Source organism: Pavona decussata, unplaced genomic scaffold (genome assembly GCF_977016875.1).
Source record: "Pavona decussata unplaced genomic scaffold, jaPavDecu1.1 SCAFFOLD_2, whole genome shotgun sequence".
In the NCBI taxonomy this organism is placed as follows: Eukaryota; Metazoa; Cnidaria; class Anthozoa; order Scleractinia; family Agariciidae; genus Pavona; species Pavona decussata.
In genome coordinates, this window is record NW_028145426.1 from 2,418,868 (window position 1) to 2,436,664 (window position 17,797).

Here is a 17,797-nt window from a genome sequence, read left to right on the forward strand (position 1 = left end):
CCAGTTCCAAACTTTGGCAGAGATGCTGTAGCATCCCTAACTTTGTTTTCCAAAACTCGGCTTTGTTGTTAACTTATGAGCATATCTCGTACTGATCAACGGCTATTGGGTGATGGATACGCAGGGTGGAAATCACATCTGCTCTTGCCAGAGAGAAATTACTTTGCTCCTCTACCGCTAAGAAATCTTGTGGTGTCACCTCAACTTATTGCTGACGCAGCTTCGCTGCAAGGTACGAGAAGTAAGATAACACTACCTGGGAAGTGAGGAACTCTGGACCACAAAACAACCTTTCCCCGTCTCTGCCCCAAGCACGGCGCATTTCTTTTGCAACAACTTCTGGCTCCAACTTCCTACCTGTGGACTGGGTGATATTAAATTTCGCCTCCAGATAGGTCATCTGGTTTTTGTTAAACCGGTAGGCCTTCTTCGTTGCCTTCAGTGCCCAGTCCTCCTTGACAGTTTCACCTTGGTTCAAGCTGTCAACAGGCCTTCCTGGAGACAGTTGGCGTACTGTTGCTTGGCCATGTCCATGGAACAGGATTCTAATGACAGGTGACGTTCCAGGGCAGACGACCTTTGAAATACTTTAACGAACCGTCCTTTGAGCATGAAAAGACAATTTTCTTTATTTCATTGTAAGAGAACGCCATAATCGTAGATCGTTTACCATACTAAATTCAGAAAAAATATCATGTACTGTAAAAACCATTGCAAAGTCGAGAAAATGTAACACAGAGTTCCCTATTTTTCCAAAAAAAATGTATGCGCGGGCTACATAACACATTTCATAAGCTTATTAACTCTTTGAGGCAGATGTTATATCTTGAGGGGTAAACGTCATTTTACAGAAATAAAAGCTGGGTTATCTGTAAGGTTTAGTATTCGTCAGAATGTAAACTTTTAAGTCATGAAAACTGTCTCTGTCAACAAGGTAGAAAACCACTTATGACTGGCAAACGTAGGTATCAGTAAAACTTAGCAAAAAAACAAAAAAGACATAAAAGACAGATTAGTCTTCAAAAATAAATCACCTTCTATATTTCTTTACTTTTGTGAACCTCATTAAAGGCTTATATATCCCTTGAAAATCCCACCGTGCGAGACTTTTTAGTGCTCGTTAAAGATCATATGCAAACCGTTAATCAGGACATAAAATCTCCAATTTGCTCTACCTGGTACCGTGGAAACAAAATGTAATTAAAAAATTAATAATCTACAACTCTGACGTAGCCTGCAGGGGAAGGGCCATAGGAGAGATCAAGGGGTTGACATGCGTGAACCGGGAGACGCGTGCGAGGGCGCTTTGCTCTGGCACCACTTGCTCAGCAAATTTCTACTTTCCTTCTCCTTTCGGCTTCTCTCACGCAGGCCAACAATTGAATGATGTATTAATGTCAAAACAATGTGAAATACGTACGGAAGCCTACTGGTAAAAGCATCTTTCTGGTCTCCACACAGCTTTTGGAGCTGAAGATTTGCCTTTGTGGGCAGCTATTTCAGCATGAATGGTACAATGAGACCTGTTACACCGCCATCTGGTACCAAATAAATCGCGATGGCGAGGGCACACCGTCATTTTGACATGGGATTGTTCTTTTTCAAACATGCTTGAAAATTACCGATTTAAAATTCACTCAACGAAGGTAGTTATATAAAAAAAAGGAATGTTAAAGGAGCATGATGGATTTGCAATGGCTAAAAACCTACCTGCGTGAGTTAGCAATAGCTTTCATTCAATGTCGACGCCAGAATTGTCGCTAATTTTGCAGTAGACTAGGTGGGAGCAGACATGTTTCTTGCAATTGCTGATTGCAACACATTACACATTGGCCGGAACTTGGACCACAGTCAACACCAACAAAGCAAGAATAACCACAATATGCTTTGATATCAAGGCGAAAAACTAATATTTAGAACTCTCAGTATTATCTAACACTGACAATCATACCACGAGTTTACCAGGTCTGCCAAATCCCAGTGCGCAAGTGTCAAGCAATCTTATTGTGACAAACTTCAGGAATGTCAACATACGACCTTTGCTTGCGTCTTCGTCTTGCAACATTTAGAGTAAATAATGCTATCATATGGTCAGGATATTGCTAGACTCAAGAATTGATTGCACGATTGTCCTAGTCCTGCAAAAAATTCAAGGATCGGGCAAGTTTTATAACTTATCGAGCTAATTGAAAGAAAGCAAAAAGTAAACTGCAACACCTATTAAGAAAGCTGAATAAGAAGGGACACTTTGAGGATGATGACTAAAGCAGAATCTATCCGAAAGGTTCAAACCTGGCACGAATCTATGGCCTCCCTTAGATGCATAAACCACGGCAGCAGGGTGCTTAAAGATCTTTTTCACACAGCCACAGCCCAATCTCACTTTTCTATTAATGGTTCTTCTTATGATCAAGTTGATGGGGTAGCTATGGGACCCCCCTCGCACCAGTATTGGCCAATCTTTTTATGGGTCATCATGGGAGGGAGTGGTTATAAAATTTTTGTCTTTCGGAGGTTTTGTTCTACCGGTGGTATGTCACGTTTAAGCTGGAGAGCGAAAAGAAAAATTAAATTATAAAATTGTAAAATATATCAACAATGAAACTGCAGCCCTTGTCTGGACAGTGACATTGAGCGTCTATAAAGTAAAATAGTACTTAATTACTAAATGCGTGAAAAAAGGTGATAACATCCAGCTATAAAATAGATATCGACAATGCAACTGCAGCCCTTGTCTGAACAGTGACATGGAGCGACCAGAAAGCAAAAACGTACTAAATTACTAAATCCGTGAAAAATTTGCTAACATGATAACCACCAGTTACAACAAAGAGATATCGACAATGAAACCGCAACCCTTGTCTGAACAGTGACATTGAGCGTCAAGAAAGTAAAATTGTACTTATAATCCAATAAAAAAGGTGGTAATATGATAATATCAAGCGATATCAACCACCACCACCTGTCTGACCTATGTTGCAATAACTTTAAGGCACGAAATAGTGTAACAGGTAAAATTAGGATATAAGAGCCTGCAAATAAGCAGCCCAATGTCTAGCCTTCTAAGCAGGCATTACCACTAAAGGAATTCTGCATTACTGTAGGAAACATTGTGGTGATGAAAGTCGAGCAAGTAGCAGCCCAATTGCCTGACCTACTTACCAAATGTCAACACCTATGTAAAGTATTCAATTAGCGTAAAGAATTTCCGACCTCAAATAAACTTTGAATGCGTCTGATTTCCACCGACCAAGAGCACAGATTTGCGCATCAGAATATCCTCTGTCCGCCGCATGACACGCCCCACCGATACGGAAGCTATGGCCCTTGTAACGACTTGCGTCTAAACCACAATACGATAAGCACTGTTGAAGGGCGATATGGAATTGGTGAACAGAAATTGAAGTTTGATCAGCATGGCAAAAAAGCGGACCAGGCCGATCCCCTCTAACCCTGCAGTATTGGAAAAGAGCTGTCACTGGGCAAAAGGGGGAAGAAACATCCGGTGCAAGTAAAATGTCAAAAGGGCGCCGCCTGGCGTTGTGCTTATATTCATGAGTAGTAATCTTCGCTCCCTGCGGCGGGCCATCAGGGTCAGTACCAAACGAGAATGTCAAACCACTGTACTGAATGACGGAACGCACGAATCGCGTGCTCTTGGTAGCCAGTTCACCTATACGGAAAAAGCCGTGAAATGCTATGAGGAACATCGCAGAAAACAGAAAACGCTGAAATGCGGAAGAGTTAGAGAAGCTAAGAGAACGAAGTAGCTCATGCAAAATAGGTCGAGTAATGGGCAGACGGATGTCCAAAGGCTGCTGACGGCTCAAAGCTGTCGACAGCTTTTCAACAAGAAACGATTTTGTAGGATCATGCAAACCTTTAATCTTGTGTACATAGGAAATAGCAGAAAGATACGATTTGATAGTCGAAGATGCCAATTTTTGAAAAGGAAGATATGAAATAAAAAGAGGAATACAAGTTGCAGGCAAAGGTAACTGAGGGTCTGCACAACCATAAAATTGCGCATAAAATTGCCGAAATACGACCCACGCACGCTGGTACATATGTCGAGAACCACTAGTTAAGGAGGAATGTAAAAGACCTTTTAACTGAGCGCCCAACTCTTTGGCATTAGGTTCTCAGGAACTGTTGTCGGTAACTCGTCGGCGTCTGGCGAAAGTTCCTTGAACGTTGCGACCTGGGAATGTGAAATATAATCAGCACAAGCATTGGCTAACCCTGGAATATGGCGAGCGCGAAAGAAAATGTTATGTCTAAGGCAGCTTAACACTAAGTCCCTTAACAGTACCATAATACCCTGGTGTTTGGATGTCTGGTTATTGATAATTTTGACAACAGCAGCATTGTCAGAGAGAAAGATGACACGTTTATCTGTCATAAGACACCCCCAGATGTGAATTGCAGGGACAATAGGAAAAAGTTCTAAAAGCGCGATGTTATAAGTTTTCTAAGTGGCCGGCCAAAGGCCATGAAACCAGTGGCTAGCAAAAGCCGCCCCAAAACCGATTGATCCCGCCGAATCTGAATATAACTGTAGGGTCTGGGATGTTTCCCAAAAGTCACTGAAGAAAAAAGAGCGCCCATTAAAATCTTCTAAAAATCTAAGCCAGAGCATAATATCTGACTGAGCTCCCCTCGACAGATGAATGTGATGATGAGGCTTTTTAACGCCTTTTGTAAGATCTATCATACGGTGAAGAAAAGCTCGGCCGGGAACAACCACGAGACACGTAAAATTCAACAAACCTATTAAAGACTGAAGTTCTTTTAGGCGAACGGAGCGCCGGGCTTGAAAATCCTGTAACATCGCACGACATCTAGGCAGCTTTTCCGCTGGGAGGCGCGCCTCTTGGCGAACAGAATCTAGCGTGATGCCCGCAAACTGTAACACAGTTGCGGGGCCGACTGTTTTCTCTGGGGCTAAAGGAACGCCCAAGTAATTACACATTGTAAGAAAATTGTTCAGGTCAGAGCGACACTGTTCTTCGCTTTTGGCTATAAACAGGAAATCATCTAAAATATGTAAAACTGCACAAGCACCGAGATGATTTACGGACAACCACTCGAGAGCCGTGCTAAACGATTCGAATATAGCTCAAGAACTTGAAAGCCCCATAGCGAGACATCTATCAAAATAATACATGTTATCCCATTTCACACCAAGCAAGGAATAGTCAGCAGGGTGAATAGGGATTATACGGAAAGCAGATTTAACATCTGTCTTGGCTATAAACAAAACCTTTACCCAAACGTCTCAATAACGTTGTCGCATCCCCGACAGATGCATATTTCACTGTAGAACAATAATCAGGAATGAAATCATTAACTGAAGAACCGTTCGGGAAAGATAAATGGTGTATCATTCGAAACTCGGATGGATCTTTTTCAGGAACAAGGCCCAATGGGGAACAACGAAATTTGGAAAAGGGTGGAGTTGAAAACGGTCTGACAATTCTCCCTGCATCACATTCCTTGCGTAATTTAGCACTAGTGATCTCTGGTTGCTCCAAGGCACTTTTAAGATTAGGACAATCAGACGCAAAACGCTCACCAACATAATTAACCCTAAAACGGCAACGAAATGCCTCAACAAGAAATTGTGTTAAAATTGTATCGTACCCATCTAACAAGAATTCAAGCCGATCAACGCTTACCCGTGTGACCGGTTTGCTGTGCAGAGCCCGCTGGTTGAGGGCTATCTCGCTTGCCTTTTGGGCCTCTGGATTTGGTTGAAGGAGCGGAGCATTGGCCTCCTGGGTGTTTCTCACCACATTTGTAACACACATGCTCGAATTGGCACCCTGAGCAGTGTTTACCGGCTTGAAAAGCCCAGCATGTGCCTCTAGGGAATCTTTGAGAACGAAAACGTTTGTTGGTGGGCGTTTGCGTTTGCGGTCGGCGAAAAGTATTAGACGCCCTTAACCACAATTCCCAGTGAATCTGATCCCACGTATATTGTTCTGGCGACGATTGCCTCAAATAGAGAAATTGCTCATCGTACCAATGCCAATCACCCGCCTTTGAAGCCAGGTCCCGCAAAACCTTACAGTATTTCATCAACTGTGCCGTTTGGTTAGAAATTCGTTTCGAATACACAGAAACAAATATGGTAAAGGCAGAAACCCACTGGAAGATAGTTGAAATTCGCTTGAAAGTGTGGTAGGGCTCAAGCGTCAGTGACGGTTGACTCGATGAACCTAATGACGGGGATATTGCTAAAGAATATTTCCCCTCATCTTGAGGTGAATCGGACAATAAGGTCGCAAAATTAATGTACTCATTCGCCCAAATTTTTGCTTTGACCTTGGAACTAACCCTAGTCGTAAGAGGTACTGAAACACTGGTAAAGAGACTCTGTGGTCTGGGATCGTTAACACTAACTAAGCTATTCAGATGATTAAATGCACCTTTATCAGTTCCTGATTGACCATTGGTCGTCGTGATAGCAAGCACTTCGTCCTCCACCTTCTGGTCAACAAGTGTAGGGGCATCTGGCGTTGGGGCGGGCTGGTTTTCCTGGTTGCCGGCGCCAATAAGAGAAGCCAGATTTGCCGGTGAAAAGGCTGTTTTTATGGCCTGGCTTAAAACTGCCGAGATAGTGGAGGAAATGGCTCCAACAGCGACTGATACTGTGCCACTGGAGTTGTCCTTTGGCGGCGCAGTGGTGACAACCTCGCGCTCTTCAGCAGGTTGTAGCCTCCCTCGTCTGGCTCTTTTATTAGGCCGAAGTGGTCTTGCTACCGGGGCTGCACACTTTTTCGGAGGCATTATTTTTTTTATTTTTTTTTTATTTTTTTTTATTTTTTTTTTATTCATAGCAACGACACGTACAAACAATACTACGTTACATGACTATTTGAGTTACACTACTATTACTACATTACATTACATTGCTTGACCTACTTACAGAAATTGTACTTACATTGCTTGTATTCTTTTTAACTAATTACGAAATAAATACACGTGCTACGTCATCCTGCATACGATGCTAACACAACACACACACACATACACACACGCACCCCACCCACACATACAAGAGATAATAAAAGATTCCCCTTACTCAACTTTCATACTTAAAGTGCTTCACGCATCGTAGTTGCTGAGAGTGGTCCACTTAGCTCTATATTTTTCGTAATTGGAATTTCTAATGGCTATTTGTCTTTCACATTTGATCTTGCTGTCTAGTAAGGCAAGAAAGACCTTTAAATTTGGAGTCTCAGACTGGTTTCTTGCAAGAAAAACATGATATTTAGCAATAAGAAGATAATGGTTTAACGCGTAGAAGGTGGTCGTTTCAGGTTTGTAACCGTACAGGATTTCAGTATTCCTAGGACTAATGTTGTCAGAGCGCTTAGCATTCCACCACATCATTATGTCTTTCCAAAAGATTTTAACGTCGGGGCATTCGCAAAGCATGTGAATAAGCGTTTCGTTCGGAAAGAGGCAGCGTTCACATTCTGGAGAAGCCTTTATATTCATTTTGTAAAGAGAGTGATTAGTGGGTATGATGTTATGAATTAGTTTGAATTGGAAGCTCCTCAGTTTGTTTTCGACTGTGACTTTAAAAGGAAGCTCGTATACTGCCTTTACATTTAACCCTAGTTTTCTAAGATTGATTTCAACGATGGGGGGAGAAAAGGATCTTTCTGCAAGCATCACACGGGCTTTTTTTGTAGAGGAGATGTCAAGGGATGGAACTGGTTCGTTATCGCCGTTAGTGAGATTACCTATGATTTCGCTTTTCCAAATTTTAGGGATTGCCGCAAGAACACCAGCATAATCGAGAAAAGTAGAGCGAACGCTATATTTGCATTTGAAGCTTTCGAACGAAAGGAACTGGCCATGGATGTTTAGGAGGTCGCTTATTTTCAAAATGCCTTTATTAGCCCATGATCTATAATAAAACGATTTTCCGTTTATCTTTATAAACCGATTGTTCCAAATGATTTCTTGTTTGTATTCATTTGCGTTACGTGGATCTTTGGAATTGAGCTCTTGCCATACAGCTAAAACGTCTTTATAAAAAACAGAGAGATTTTTGAGGTCGAGTAATTTAAGATCGTAGTTACATTGAAATAAGAGAGTTCCACCGACCTTACCTAAAAGCGAATCAAGGAGGGCACACCAATGGCGGTCATTTGCTAGACAGTAACGATTAACCCACGAAGTCTTGAGCGATTTAACAACGTCAGCAAAATTGAGCATATTAAGACCGCCGTGGCTTATTGGGCCGGTCAGAGTTTTTCTTTTGACTTTATCTGGCTTAAATTTCCAAATAAAAGAGAAGATATTGCTGTTGACTTCTTTTACAAATTCTTTGGGAACATTTAATACGGAACAACTGTAAACAAGTTTGGCGAGAGCTAAGTTTTTGACGATGGCAATTCTGCCTAAGATTGTTAAATGTCTACTTGACCAAGTATTTAGAACTTTTTTGAGTTTGGCAAGCCTCTCGTCGAAATCGATTTTATTCCCAACCTGAACATGATAAGGAAAAGCGATTCCAAGCGCAATGACGTATTGCTTCGGCCATGAAATGCCAAAAGGTTCTCCTTTGCCTAATCGGCTTTTCAAAGGACCAAGCCAAAGACCCTCGGTTTTAGACTTATTGATTTTCAAGCCGGAAAGGTCACCGAACTGATCGAGAAGAGTTAGTAGGGACACCGCGGATGAATCGTTGCGAATGAAAGCGGTGGTGTCGTCAGCGTACATACTGAGTTTAGTGATCTTATTTCCGTTTTCAAGTCCTTTGATTGATTCATCGATTCTTATTTGGTGGGCGAGTGGCTCCACAGCTAGAACAAAGAGTAAACCTGAAAGAGGACAACCCTGTCTAACACCCCTTTGGAGAGAAAAAAATTCCGACGAGTAGCCATTATTTACAACACAGCTAGAAATGTTGGTGTAAAACGTTTTGATCCAGTTGAGGAAACTTGGACCGAAATTCATAGTGTTAAGCACTTTAAAGAGAGAGTCCCATTCTAAAGAATCAAAGGCCTTTTCAAAGTCAAGGAAAAGTATCATTCCGTCCTTGTTTTCATATTGTTCAATTATATCCGAAATTAAGCGAATATTTTCACCAATAAATCTACCTTTGATTTACCCAGTTTGATCACCGTTTATCAAGTACGGAAGTACTTTCTCTAAACGTTTCGCAATACATTTGGTTGCTAATTTGTAGTCTGTGTTTAGAAGAGAAATAGGGCGCCAATTTTTTAACAGAAGAGGATCTTTATTCTTTTTTGGGATCAGGGAGATGATTCCTTGACTGAGAGATAGAAAGTTCTCCTAGTGAGGCACAGTGCCTTCGGAGGCATTATGGTGAAACTAAGAAACTGGCAGAATAACGAATAACACAGTGATAGACTATTTCGCAATGGAACAAAGACAGACAGTAGGTGTCCCCAACATAACCCACCATTGTTGTCTAGCATTCCTATTAGAGTGGCGTGTTAAACAGCTTAAGAGAGGTCACGGTTCAAGATATGGAAGTAATCAAAGAAAACAAATCAGGATAACAAAAAATTGAGTTTAACGGAATGAAAAATGAAGCAGTACAACATGCAGATAGCCAAGTTCCATAACCATGAGGTGCATAATCACTATTACCGAGTGCATTGGCCACACCCCCAAAAGGGGCTGACAAAATTGTACACTCAAAACGGTAAAGCGTAAGCACAAAAATAAACATAACCAAAGCCACATAATCAACACGATATCATGTACATCGTGATTGAACAATAGAACAAGCCTGCTGTACCATGGGAAATAAAATTCCCTTTAACATTTGAACAAATAGCAAGGCTGTTTTAAACAAAGCAATGGGCTTGGCAAAGAACAATAGCAGGGAACTGGCAAAAGAAATTAAAAGAAATACTGCAATTAAACAAATGAAACTCAACGAGCCATAAAAAGCCGTCTACATCTAAGAACCGCGCCCCTCAAGCTACGAAAGTACTTATAATTGCCTCGGGTATTTAAATGTACACCGTCACGGGCAAGAAAACGAGACTTGGCACGCCAAAAACCTTGGTGACGCCAATAAATTGTATATGGTAGCGGCTCCAAGACTACCGTAAGATATTGCGAAAGTAAATTGACCTGCCTGTTAAACGAAGGAGTATTATGCCTATGGAGGGTTTGGCAGACACAAATCACTTCAACACCGTATGACTCATGAAGCAATCGACACAAGTCTTCGATTCCCAAGCCCGTTTCAGCGGCCGGAGTGTTGGGAAGGTCATTAGTACCTAACTGTAAGACAACCACGTCGGGAGGGAACTCCTCGACACAAGAAAATTAAGGCAAGGGTCTCCAGTTATTTACTCGAAAAAACAAGGGGGTGGTCTATCATCTGAAGATTAAGTCGTAACATCGTGAGACTTTAATGGCATAATATGGTTGCAAATGTCAACATATTGACATGCAAGACGTATGGAAATTAGGTCACGTGACCTGTTACGGCCACAACATTCCAGAAAACTTTTGAGCAAAAATGGCACCACTTTTTATTGCCTCTTGGAGGCTGCCTATAGTTTCATAATTTTGCAGCTATTAGGCACTTCATTTCTGTGCCCAGGCCTTTTGAAATATTCTCTCAGTTTTAAAAATAAACGGATAATTTCACTTTGAAGGGACTGGGATCTAGTGAAAATAGCCGTTTATTTTCAAAATTAAAGGAATTTTTAAAAGGCCCGGGCACAGAAATGAAGTGTCTAATACTCGCAAAGTTTTAAAACTACGGGCAGCCTCCAGGATGCAATAAAAAGTTGTGCCATTTTTGCTGAAAAGTTTAATGAATGTTGCGGCCGAAACAGATCACGTGACTTAATTTACATACATCGGGCATGTCAATGTGATGACATTTAGAAGCCTATTACGCTTCTGAAGTCTCACAATGTTCTGGTTAAATCTTCAGAAGATAGACCACCCCCTTGTTTTTTCCATGCCTTAATTTTGTTGAGCAGCAGAAAGGTCAAACTTTTTAGTTTTAAAAACAGTTCTCCCTCCAATCCCATGGCATCGGATGACAAGATCACCTGGCACACTAAAGTTTTCTGCGATTTGCGCATTAAAATTACGCAAAAGAAAAGTGTGTAAACGACGGAAAAACGAATATCCGAGAATCAAAACATGTAGTGGCGCCATGATAAAACAAAAATGGTAATACTTGCCTGAATAAAACGAAGAAAATAAGATTTTACTCCAAGGTGATCTTTCCTTATCGATGACAAAGGAGAGAAGGAATAATAGCATTGAAACTAAATATACCCGAGACAACGCCCCCATATCCCATTGGCTAGATTTGGCGTACCTGGTACAGCCTTACCCAACGGATTATCATGTGAGCACCATGCCTTGCTATAAATTACATTATGTCTAGCATAATGTCTGTTTTTTTGATATGATATCACCATGTCACTCAAATTATTTGGGCTACAATTCTACTGTATGGAGCTGTGCAAGTGGGCAACTTAAAATTTTGCTTAATGTTAACTAAAAGGATTACTCCACTAGCATTCTCCTAATTGAAACTTCGGAGAACAGTGGTTAAACTATTTTGGAAGGTTTATTACTTACTTGTTTAGGAAAGCTACAAGTATTTCATTTCGATATTTGGGGGTCTGGATACTTCACATTCACAATCAGAGTTGTCATCATCTGTTGACATGAGATGTTTACTTAAGCTTCCAAAAGCTTTGGTCTCTATCGTCCTTCACGAAATTTTTTCTTCTTTCGTATTTCTGGAGAAAAATAAAAAGAATATCACATTAAAATCCATAAGGTCAAAACATTGTCAAGCCAACAAGGAGAAAACAAAATGGCTACAACCACTGGCTCTTAATTGAAGGGATCAAGAAGGCATAGAACAACTTCAGGCGAAAACTTTCGTTAAGGCAACGCGTTTGTGGTACTGAGTTACCAAATTTGGCTTTTATAAAGAATGGCATACCCATTCTTTTCAAAGGTTTTTCCTCTTCTCTTTCTTCGTTTCATCGGTTATTTTACTTAGAGCCGTTCTGCGAATATGTTCATGATACTTTTTCACAGTTCCTAAGCACAAAAAGAAGAAAATATTAGAGATACATATTTCATTTTGAGTATGAACTTTTTGACTTTAACCGGCTCACGTTAAGGCTTGTTCAAAAATGGACATTGGAAATGGAAATGTAAAGACTTCTCGCATCTGCGTAAAAAGTTGAAGGTGGATCAGACACAAGCTTTTATTTTACGCACGTAAAGCCAGTTAAATTCATACCCGCTAACGTACAAAAAATTACGCGACACTGTAAATCCACCTTTAAGTTTGGGTGGAAAAATTCAGTTGCAATGGAATGTTAGCAGCAAATAGATTATTAGCTCTCCATTGCTATCTCGTAGCAGTTGATTCGGGATTCGCCCTTAACCATCACGCGATAGAAACCTCGAGCTTATAATTTAATTGTTAATTGAGAACTTGGGCTCGTTGTTTTGAGTTAGAGACTGAATAAATCAATTAGTCTGCAGATCTGGCTATGTGTGAGCGAACGGATATCAATATAGCAAAACCAGGGCCAAGAGCCTAATTGTTTATGTAATTGTCTGTAGAAATTTTTAAGGACAGTAGTCAAAACTTAAAATTCCCTTAAACTTTAACGCGCGTGCAATCATGTTCCTATCCAGTATCCTTTTCCTGACTTTAGATGCAACACAGATCTTCAAGACAAAAGTATTTCAAAATTTTTAAAAAAGGAAGAAAACTTTATCATGCTACCTAACTCTACCCCGCTAAACCCGCTGTTCTTACTTTAAAAACTGTGAAGCAAGCAGCAAAAGAGAAATGAACTGCTTTTTCCAATTAAAAAAAACATCCCGATGTTTCTGAAAGTACCTCTGAGTCAACCGCTGTATTAAATTTGGAAAGCTGACACTTTGAGAACAGCACGCGGTAGATGTAGCACCGTAGACTGTAGATGGCTGCAAGCAATTTAACTTAAGAGCTTTGCTCAAAACAGCTTTTAAAATTCGCTTTGGTGATTTACATTTATGATTAGCTGATATTGTTGGTTTTATTGACAAAGCAGTCCCTTTTGTTCAGTCACCTTTTGTTCTTAGTCCCTCAAGCGTAAAGGGCGGTCCCGAGTGGAAAATCGAGAGCGACCAAATTATCTCTTTTTCTTTTCACCCTCAGCGGACTAAGCGAAGAGAGACTGCTCGTAGTCTAAGTTGCTGTTTTTGGGACGCTCTTGATTGAGCATTCGTCCTATGCATTCCCACTTCCCTCCCTTCTCCCTCCATAAGCCTCACGCGCAATGTAAAGAAGTGATCTATTTTACTCACGCTCCCCTTCCTAGGTACTGATTGGTGGCATCTCTGCTATTATGTAGCTTGTGCACTCCTTCCTTTAAGTGAGAGCCAAATAGCGGCGTGCCATTAGTGATGTTACCGAAATCTAAACTGAACTAACATATAGCTTTTCCCCCAAAACCCTGGAATTTTTTTTTAGTAATATATGGGATCAATGCTGCCATCTGGGGATTGTTAACAAGAACCAGTATATCCTACACGTTCTTAACAACGTACATGATCGCATAAAATGAAGAGTATCGAGCACGTTCTCAACAACGTGCTCCTTTCTTGATCCTTCGTCTAGATATTGTCTACATGATATAGTATACCAGATCGCGTACATATCAATAGTAGTACATAGATCGTGTACATACAAGATCGTCTACAAGATCGTGTATATACATCGTGCACGTATATGTGTACAAGATCGTCTACAAGATCGTGTATATACATCGTGCACATACATGTATACAAGATCGTTTTACAAGATTGCATCGTATACATTTGAGATAGTTAATAAGATCCTCTAAAACCAAAATCGTATACATAAAAGATTGTGTACATTACAATATCGTGTACATTTTAGATCGTCTAGAAGATCGTGTACATAGAAGATAGTGTACATTTGAGATAGTGTACATACAAATCGTGACATACAAGATTGTGTACAGAGATCGTGTACATACAAGATTGTGTACACACAAGATCGTGTACAGAGATCGTGTACACACAAGATTACAGGGATCTTGTACATACCAGGTCGTGTACGTACAAGATGTACAAGATCATGTAGATTTATTGTTAGATTGGGTTGTACATTTGAGATTGTGTACAAGTGCGCATTTAATACTGTATGCAAAGATCGTGTACATACAAGATCGTATCGTACGCAATGTACATACGTATGCAAAGCCGTGCACAATTACGTATGCAAGATGCAAGATCGTGTACATACAAGATGGCATGCAAGATGTGCACATATCAGATCTTACAGGAAATATGCACACAAACCGCACCTGGGTTGGAGCTGAGGGACTGGAACCCACATGTTTTCGAGTTTATTACATGAAGTTTTTTTTTCTATGCTATTTTAACAAAAGCAAAATGTGAGCGTTTTTTTACGTCAATTCCCGAGTTTTCACGACTAGAAGACGTCTGAAGAAAACCCACAAGTTTTGCCCATTAATAATAGACTCCATCTCGGTACAATCCAATTTGGCAGAAGAATGGTTTTATCATATATTTCGTAGGCCTGGGGAATCTATTTGGTTAACACATGCTACATACGGTAAGTAAGCTTAAATGTAACGGAAATATTATGGAAATATTTTCTGAACAGCACCATCAAGTAATGAAAGTATTCATACAAGTACCACTGTCATAATGTCTATCTTCCATAATCAACGTGAAATGGGTTTGAATCGAGAATGCAATTTGACAGTGTAAGCTTTATATAAAGCGACAACAGTTTATTTGCAGCCCCAAATACAAAAATGAAAAGCAAATAAGTAAAAAACAATAAACTAAAAAGAAATACAAGTACAGTAGTAATTACTTTAAGAGAAAATATGTTGTGGTTCAATTTTATCCTTGGTCTAAATTTTATTTCCCTTTGTTTTGGGGTATGGTGATGTATGATATTGAGTTTAAAACAATGGGAAATAAAAATTAAACCAAGGATAAAATTGAACCCGGCAAATACATAGCATTGAGAAAGCAATTTAATTATAGCAGTGAATAACAATCACGTTCTTTGTTTCCTCTTCTGAAAAGTCTCCATCATCAATAATAACTAGTTTTTTTTGTTTTACTGATATAAGGGTCCTTATTTGCTCATGTATTAATTACAGTGAAAAACAAAATGAGTTCATTTTCGACCTTGTTTGAAGAATAATGTGGACAAAATTGTATATTTTCGTATACACGATGATGATGTTTTTTAATTTTGTGTGTGTGTGTGGCTCTCAGACCTTGGAATTTTGAGGAAAGAGAAAAGTGGCGGAGCGGGAGGGTTTTTTTTTTTTTAAATCTTAGCCTACTAACATTAGCCGCTTGTGATTATTTGTTTTTAAAAAAAAACCCTACTACAATGTAACATAAAGCCACTTGTGATTTTATCAAGTCAGTTAATGTTCTATGAACCCTTAAGCCCCTGTAGTGGCACAAGATGCAATTTGCATGAAATTTGCACAACTAAAAGATCGTGGAACGATATGCACATGGAAGGCATGTCAGGCTCCCCCTTAAAATTCATTAGCATTTCATACACAGATTATTTAAGAATTATTCATAACATGAGTGTAATGTTTATTTGCTTTACAGCAAAAACCACTTACATATTTTACTGTCAAATTATTCCATTCTGTCACATTTATATGTTGTGGTTCACTTTTGGTTTGTTTTGTTTTGTTTAAAAATCTCATTTCAGTCACATTTCTATTCCCCTCTCTTCGATTAATGGTGGAAATACTTTTCAAAGCATAAAAAAGTTATGATGGTTTGAAAATATTTAATCCCCGAAAATTATGTTTGAGAACCACAACATACATGTATGTGAATTTATTTTAAGCAGTCACTTCTTGGTTTTCCAATCATCAGTGTAATCGTTTCTTCTCATCCTTTCAACAGGTCTTTAAAATTAACTCCTTGAGGTACTGTTATGATCACATTGTTCTCCTCCGTTTTCATCCTCACAATCATCCCGTCCCTTTGATTTTGTCCTGTCAGTATGGTCTGAAATAATATCCAAAACATTTTTTCAATTACTCACAGCTGTATATATCAAATTACATGAAAGGGTCATTCATTCCATGCAGCCTTAAAACAATTTTTAATTGATAGGATTTTTTTTTTCAAGTTTACAAACAATATTTTTTTTGATTTCTTATTATTTGTCTACTGAAAGCCATTGTAAACATCACAAAGAGCATATTATAGTTTTCACAGCATTGAAACGCCAGTAGGTTTATGGAAACTGTCCTAACTTTACATTTGAAGTTACCTTGAAAATAAACTATTGATGTTGTCTCAATTGAAAGAAATTTCTTACATGCTGTCTTCTCTTGTGTTGCTGTTAATATAACTTCATTATATTTGCTGTACCTTAACTTGGCTGTTTTTGTCAGCTGTCAGTTTAATTTTTTTTCCATCTTGCTTTTGTACAATAACGTGAATATGTCCCTCTGGCTGAAAAAGATGTTAAATACATTGCATGTGACATTTTACTTTTAACTAAAAGGTATACGGTCATGTACATGCACTGCATAAATTTTGCACTTGTTCATCATTTGTGCGTGGTTCACACAATGTTGGCATTGAAACCTTATTTCTATTTCAAATACAGTAGTTTAAATTGTCAGTATCTTTTAATTTGTTAAATCTAAAGCTTTTGTACATGATTTGCTGACATCTTGGAATTTTTTTGTGGCAAAAAGGTTTTCCAAAATATCCAGAATACAGAGCAAGGGGGTTTTGGCACTTGGACCTCGTAGAAAGATTTTCCCAAAATTTAAAATAGAGTGATAATAATATGATTTATTAGATTATAAACTTAAAATTTTTGCTTCATTTGACATGAACATGCAGTTTGTGTAAGTCAGCCTAACTGGTCAATTGTACCAAAACATTTTTCATTTGCCTTTTCTACCATTTTTTAAAATTGTATATTTTCAGTAAGGAGTTTACATGAATAATTATGGTATTTTTTTATTTACCCTTTTGGTCACCATTTTTTATTTTCTTATTCTCATCATTTACAAGCTGCATTATGTAGCTCAGTATTATATTAGTATTATGTTGTTAATTTCTTTTAGTTTCTATCTCGAGTGTTTAATAAATGTCTTTGTTACCCAACATGAAGCCAGAAATAATTTTCAATTAGCTTGTGATACCCATTGTTGGCTTAATCACTTACTAGTTCATCAACCACATGCTGTACTTGAGGGGACGTATTGTCTTGCGCCTTGTATTCAGTTGCTGCTGTAGCCTGTATTACCAGAAATATACAAATATGATTGAAATATACAAGAATGTGAATAGAATAAGTCATAGGAAACCAACCAAATATATTCAAGTTGCTGCCAAAACAGTTTTTGTTTCCTCGGAAAATTTTCTTGGTTTAATTGTTAACAAGTGAAATGTAACTATTGGCCCAAATGATGTTAAAATCTATATTTTCAGTGCTGCTTATTTTGTTATAATATTTAACTAGTTACGTACCTCTTTTGCTCTGTCAGCCAATTCCTACCAAGGGGGAAAAATGATATTTTTTTTGTTATTTGCTTAAAATGTACAGTATCTACCTTATAAATCCCCATATTGAAGTCAACTCAATGCATTCAGTGCAGATTAAAAACATGCGTTTCTAAATACACCGTAGTTTGCTTGATTTCAGTAATTTTTCACGACAAAAATTAAAACCTCCTAATTTAATTTTGTATCA

General features: G+C 38.9%; 1 protein-coding gene and 1 pseudogene across 1 annotated transcript; both read right to left on the reverse strand.

Annotated features, from left to right (window-relative positions):
- Positions 1 to 11,603: 11,603 nt before the first annotated feature.
- LOC146489987 (uncharacterized) lies at positions 11,604 to 14,145 on the reverse strand (annotated as a pseudogene).
- Positions 14,146 to 15,446: 1,301 nt separating this feature from the next.
- LOC146489988 (uncharacterized) lies at positions 15,447 to 17,672 on the reverse strand. Its single transcript, XM_085085813.1, has 5 exons — positions 17,658 to 17,672; positions 17,575 to 17,598; positions 17,270 to 17,341; positions 16,459 to 16,542; positions 15,447 to 16,089 (listed from the first exon to the last, which is right to left on the reverse strand). Exons 1-5 carry the CDS (start codon positions 17,670 to 17,672, stop codon positions 15,970 to 15,972), a joined length of 315 nt encoding a protein of 104 aa, XP_084941939.1. The 3' UTR covers positions 15,447 to 15,969.
- Positions 17,673 to 17,797: the final 125 nt, after the last annotated feature.

Excerpts from the sequence above, each read along its gene's own strand:
- LOC146489988 (XM_085085813.1), bottom strand. Across the intron at positions 17,342-17,574 it reads TGGCTGACAGAGCAAAAGAG|GCTACAGCAGCAACTGAATA; the intron begins GTACGTAACTAG and ends CTGGTAATACAG. Across the intron at positions 16,090-16,458 it reads ACAAAAACAGCCAAGTTAAG|ACCATACTGACAGGACAAAA; the intron begins GTACAGCAAATA and ends ATATTATTTCAG.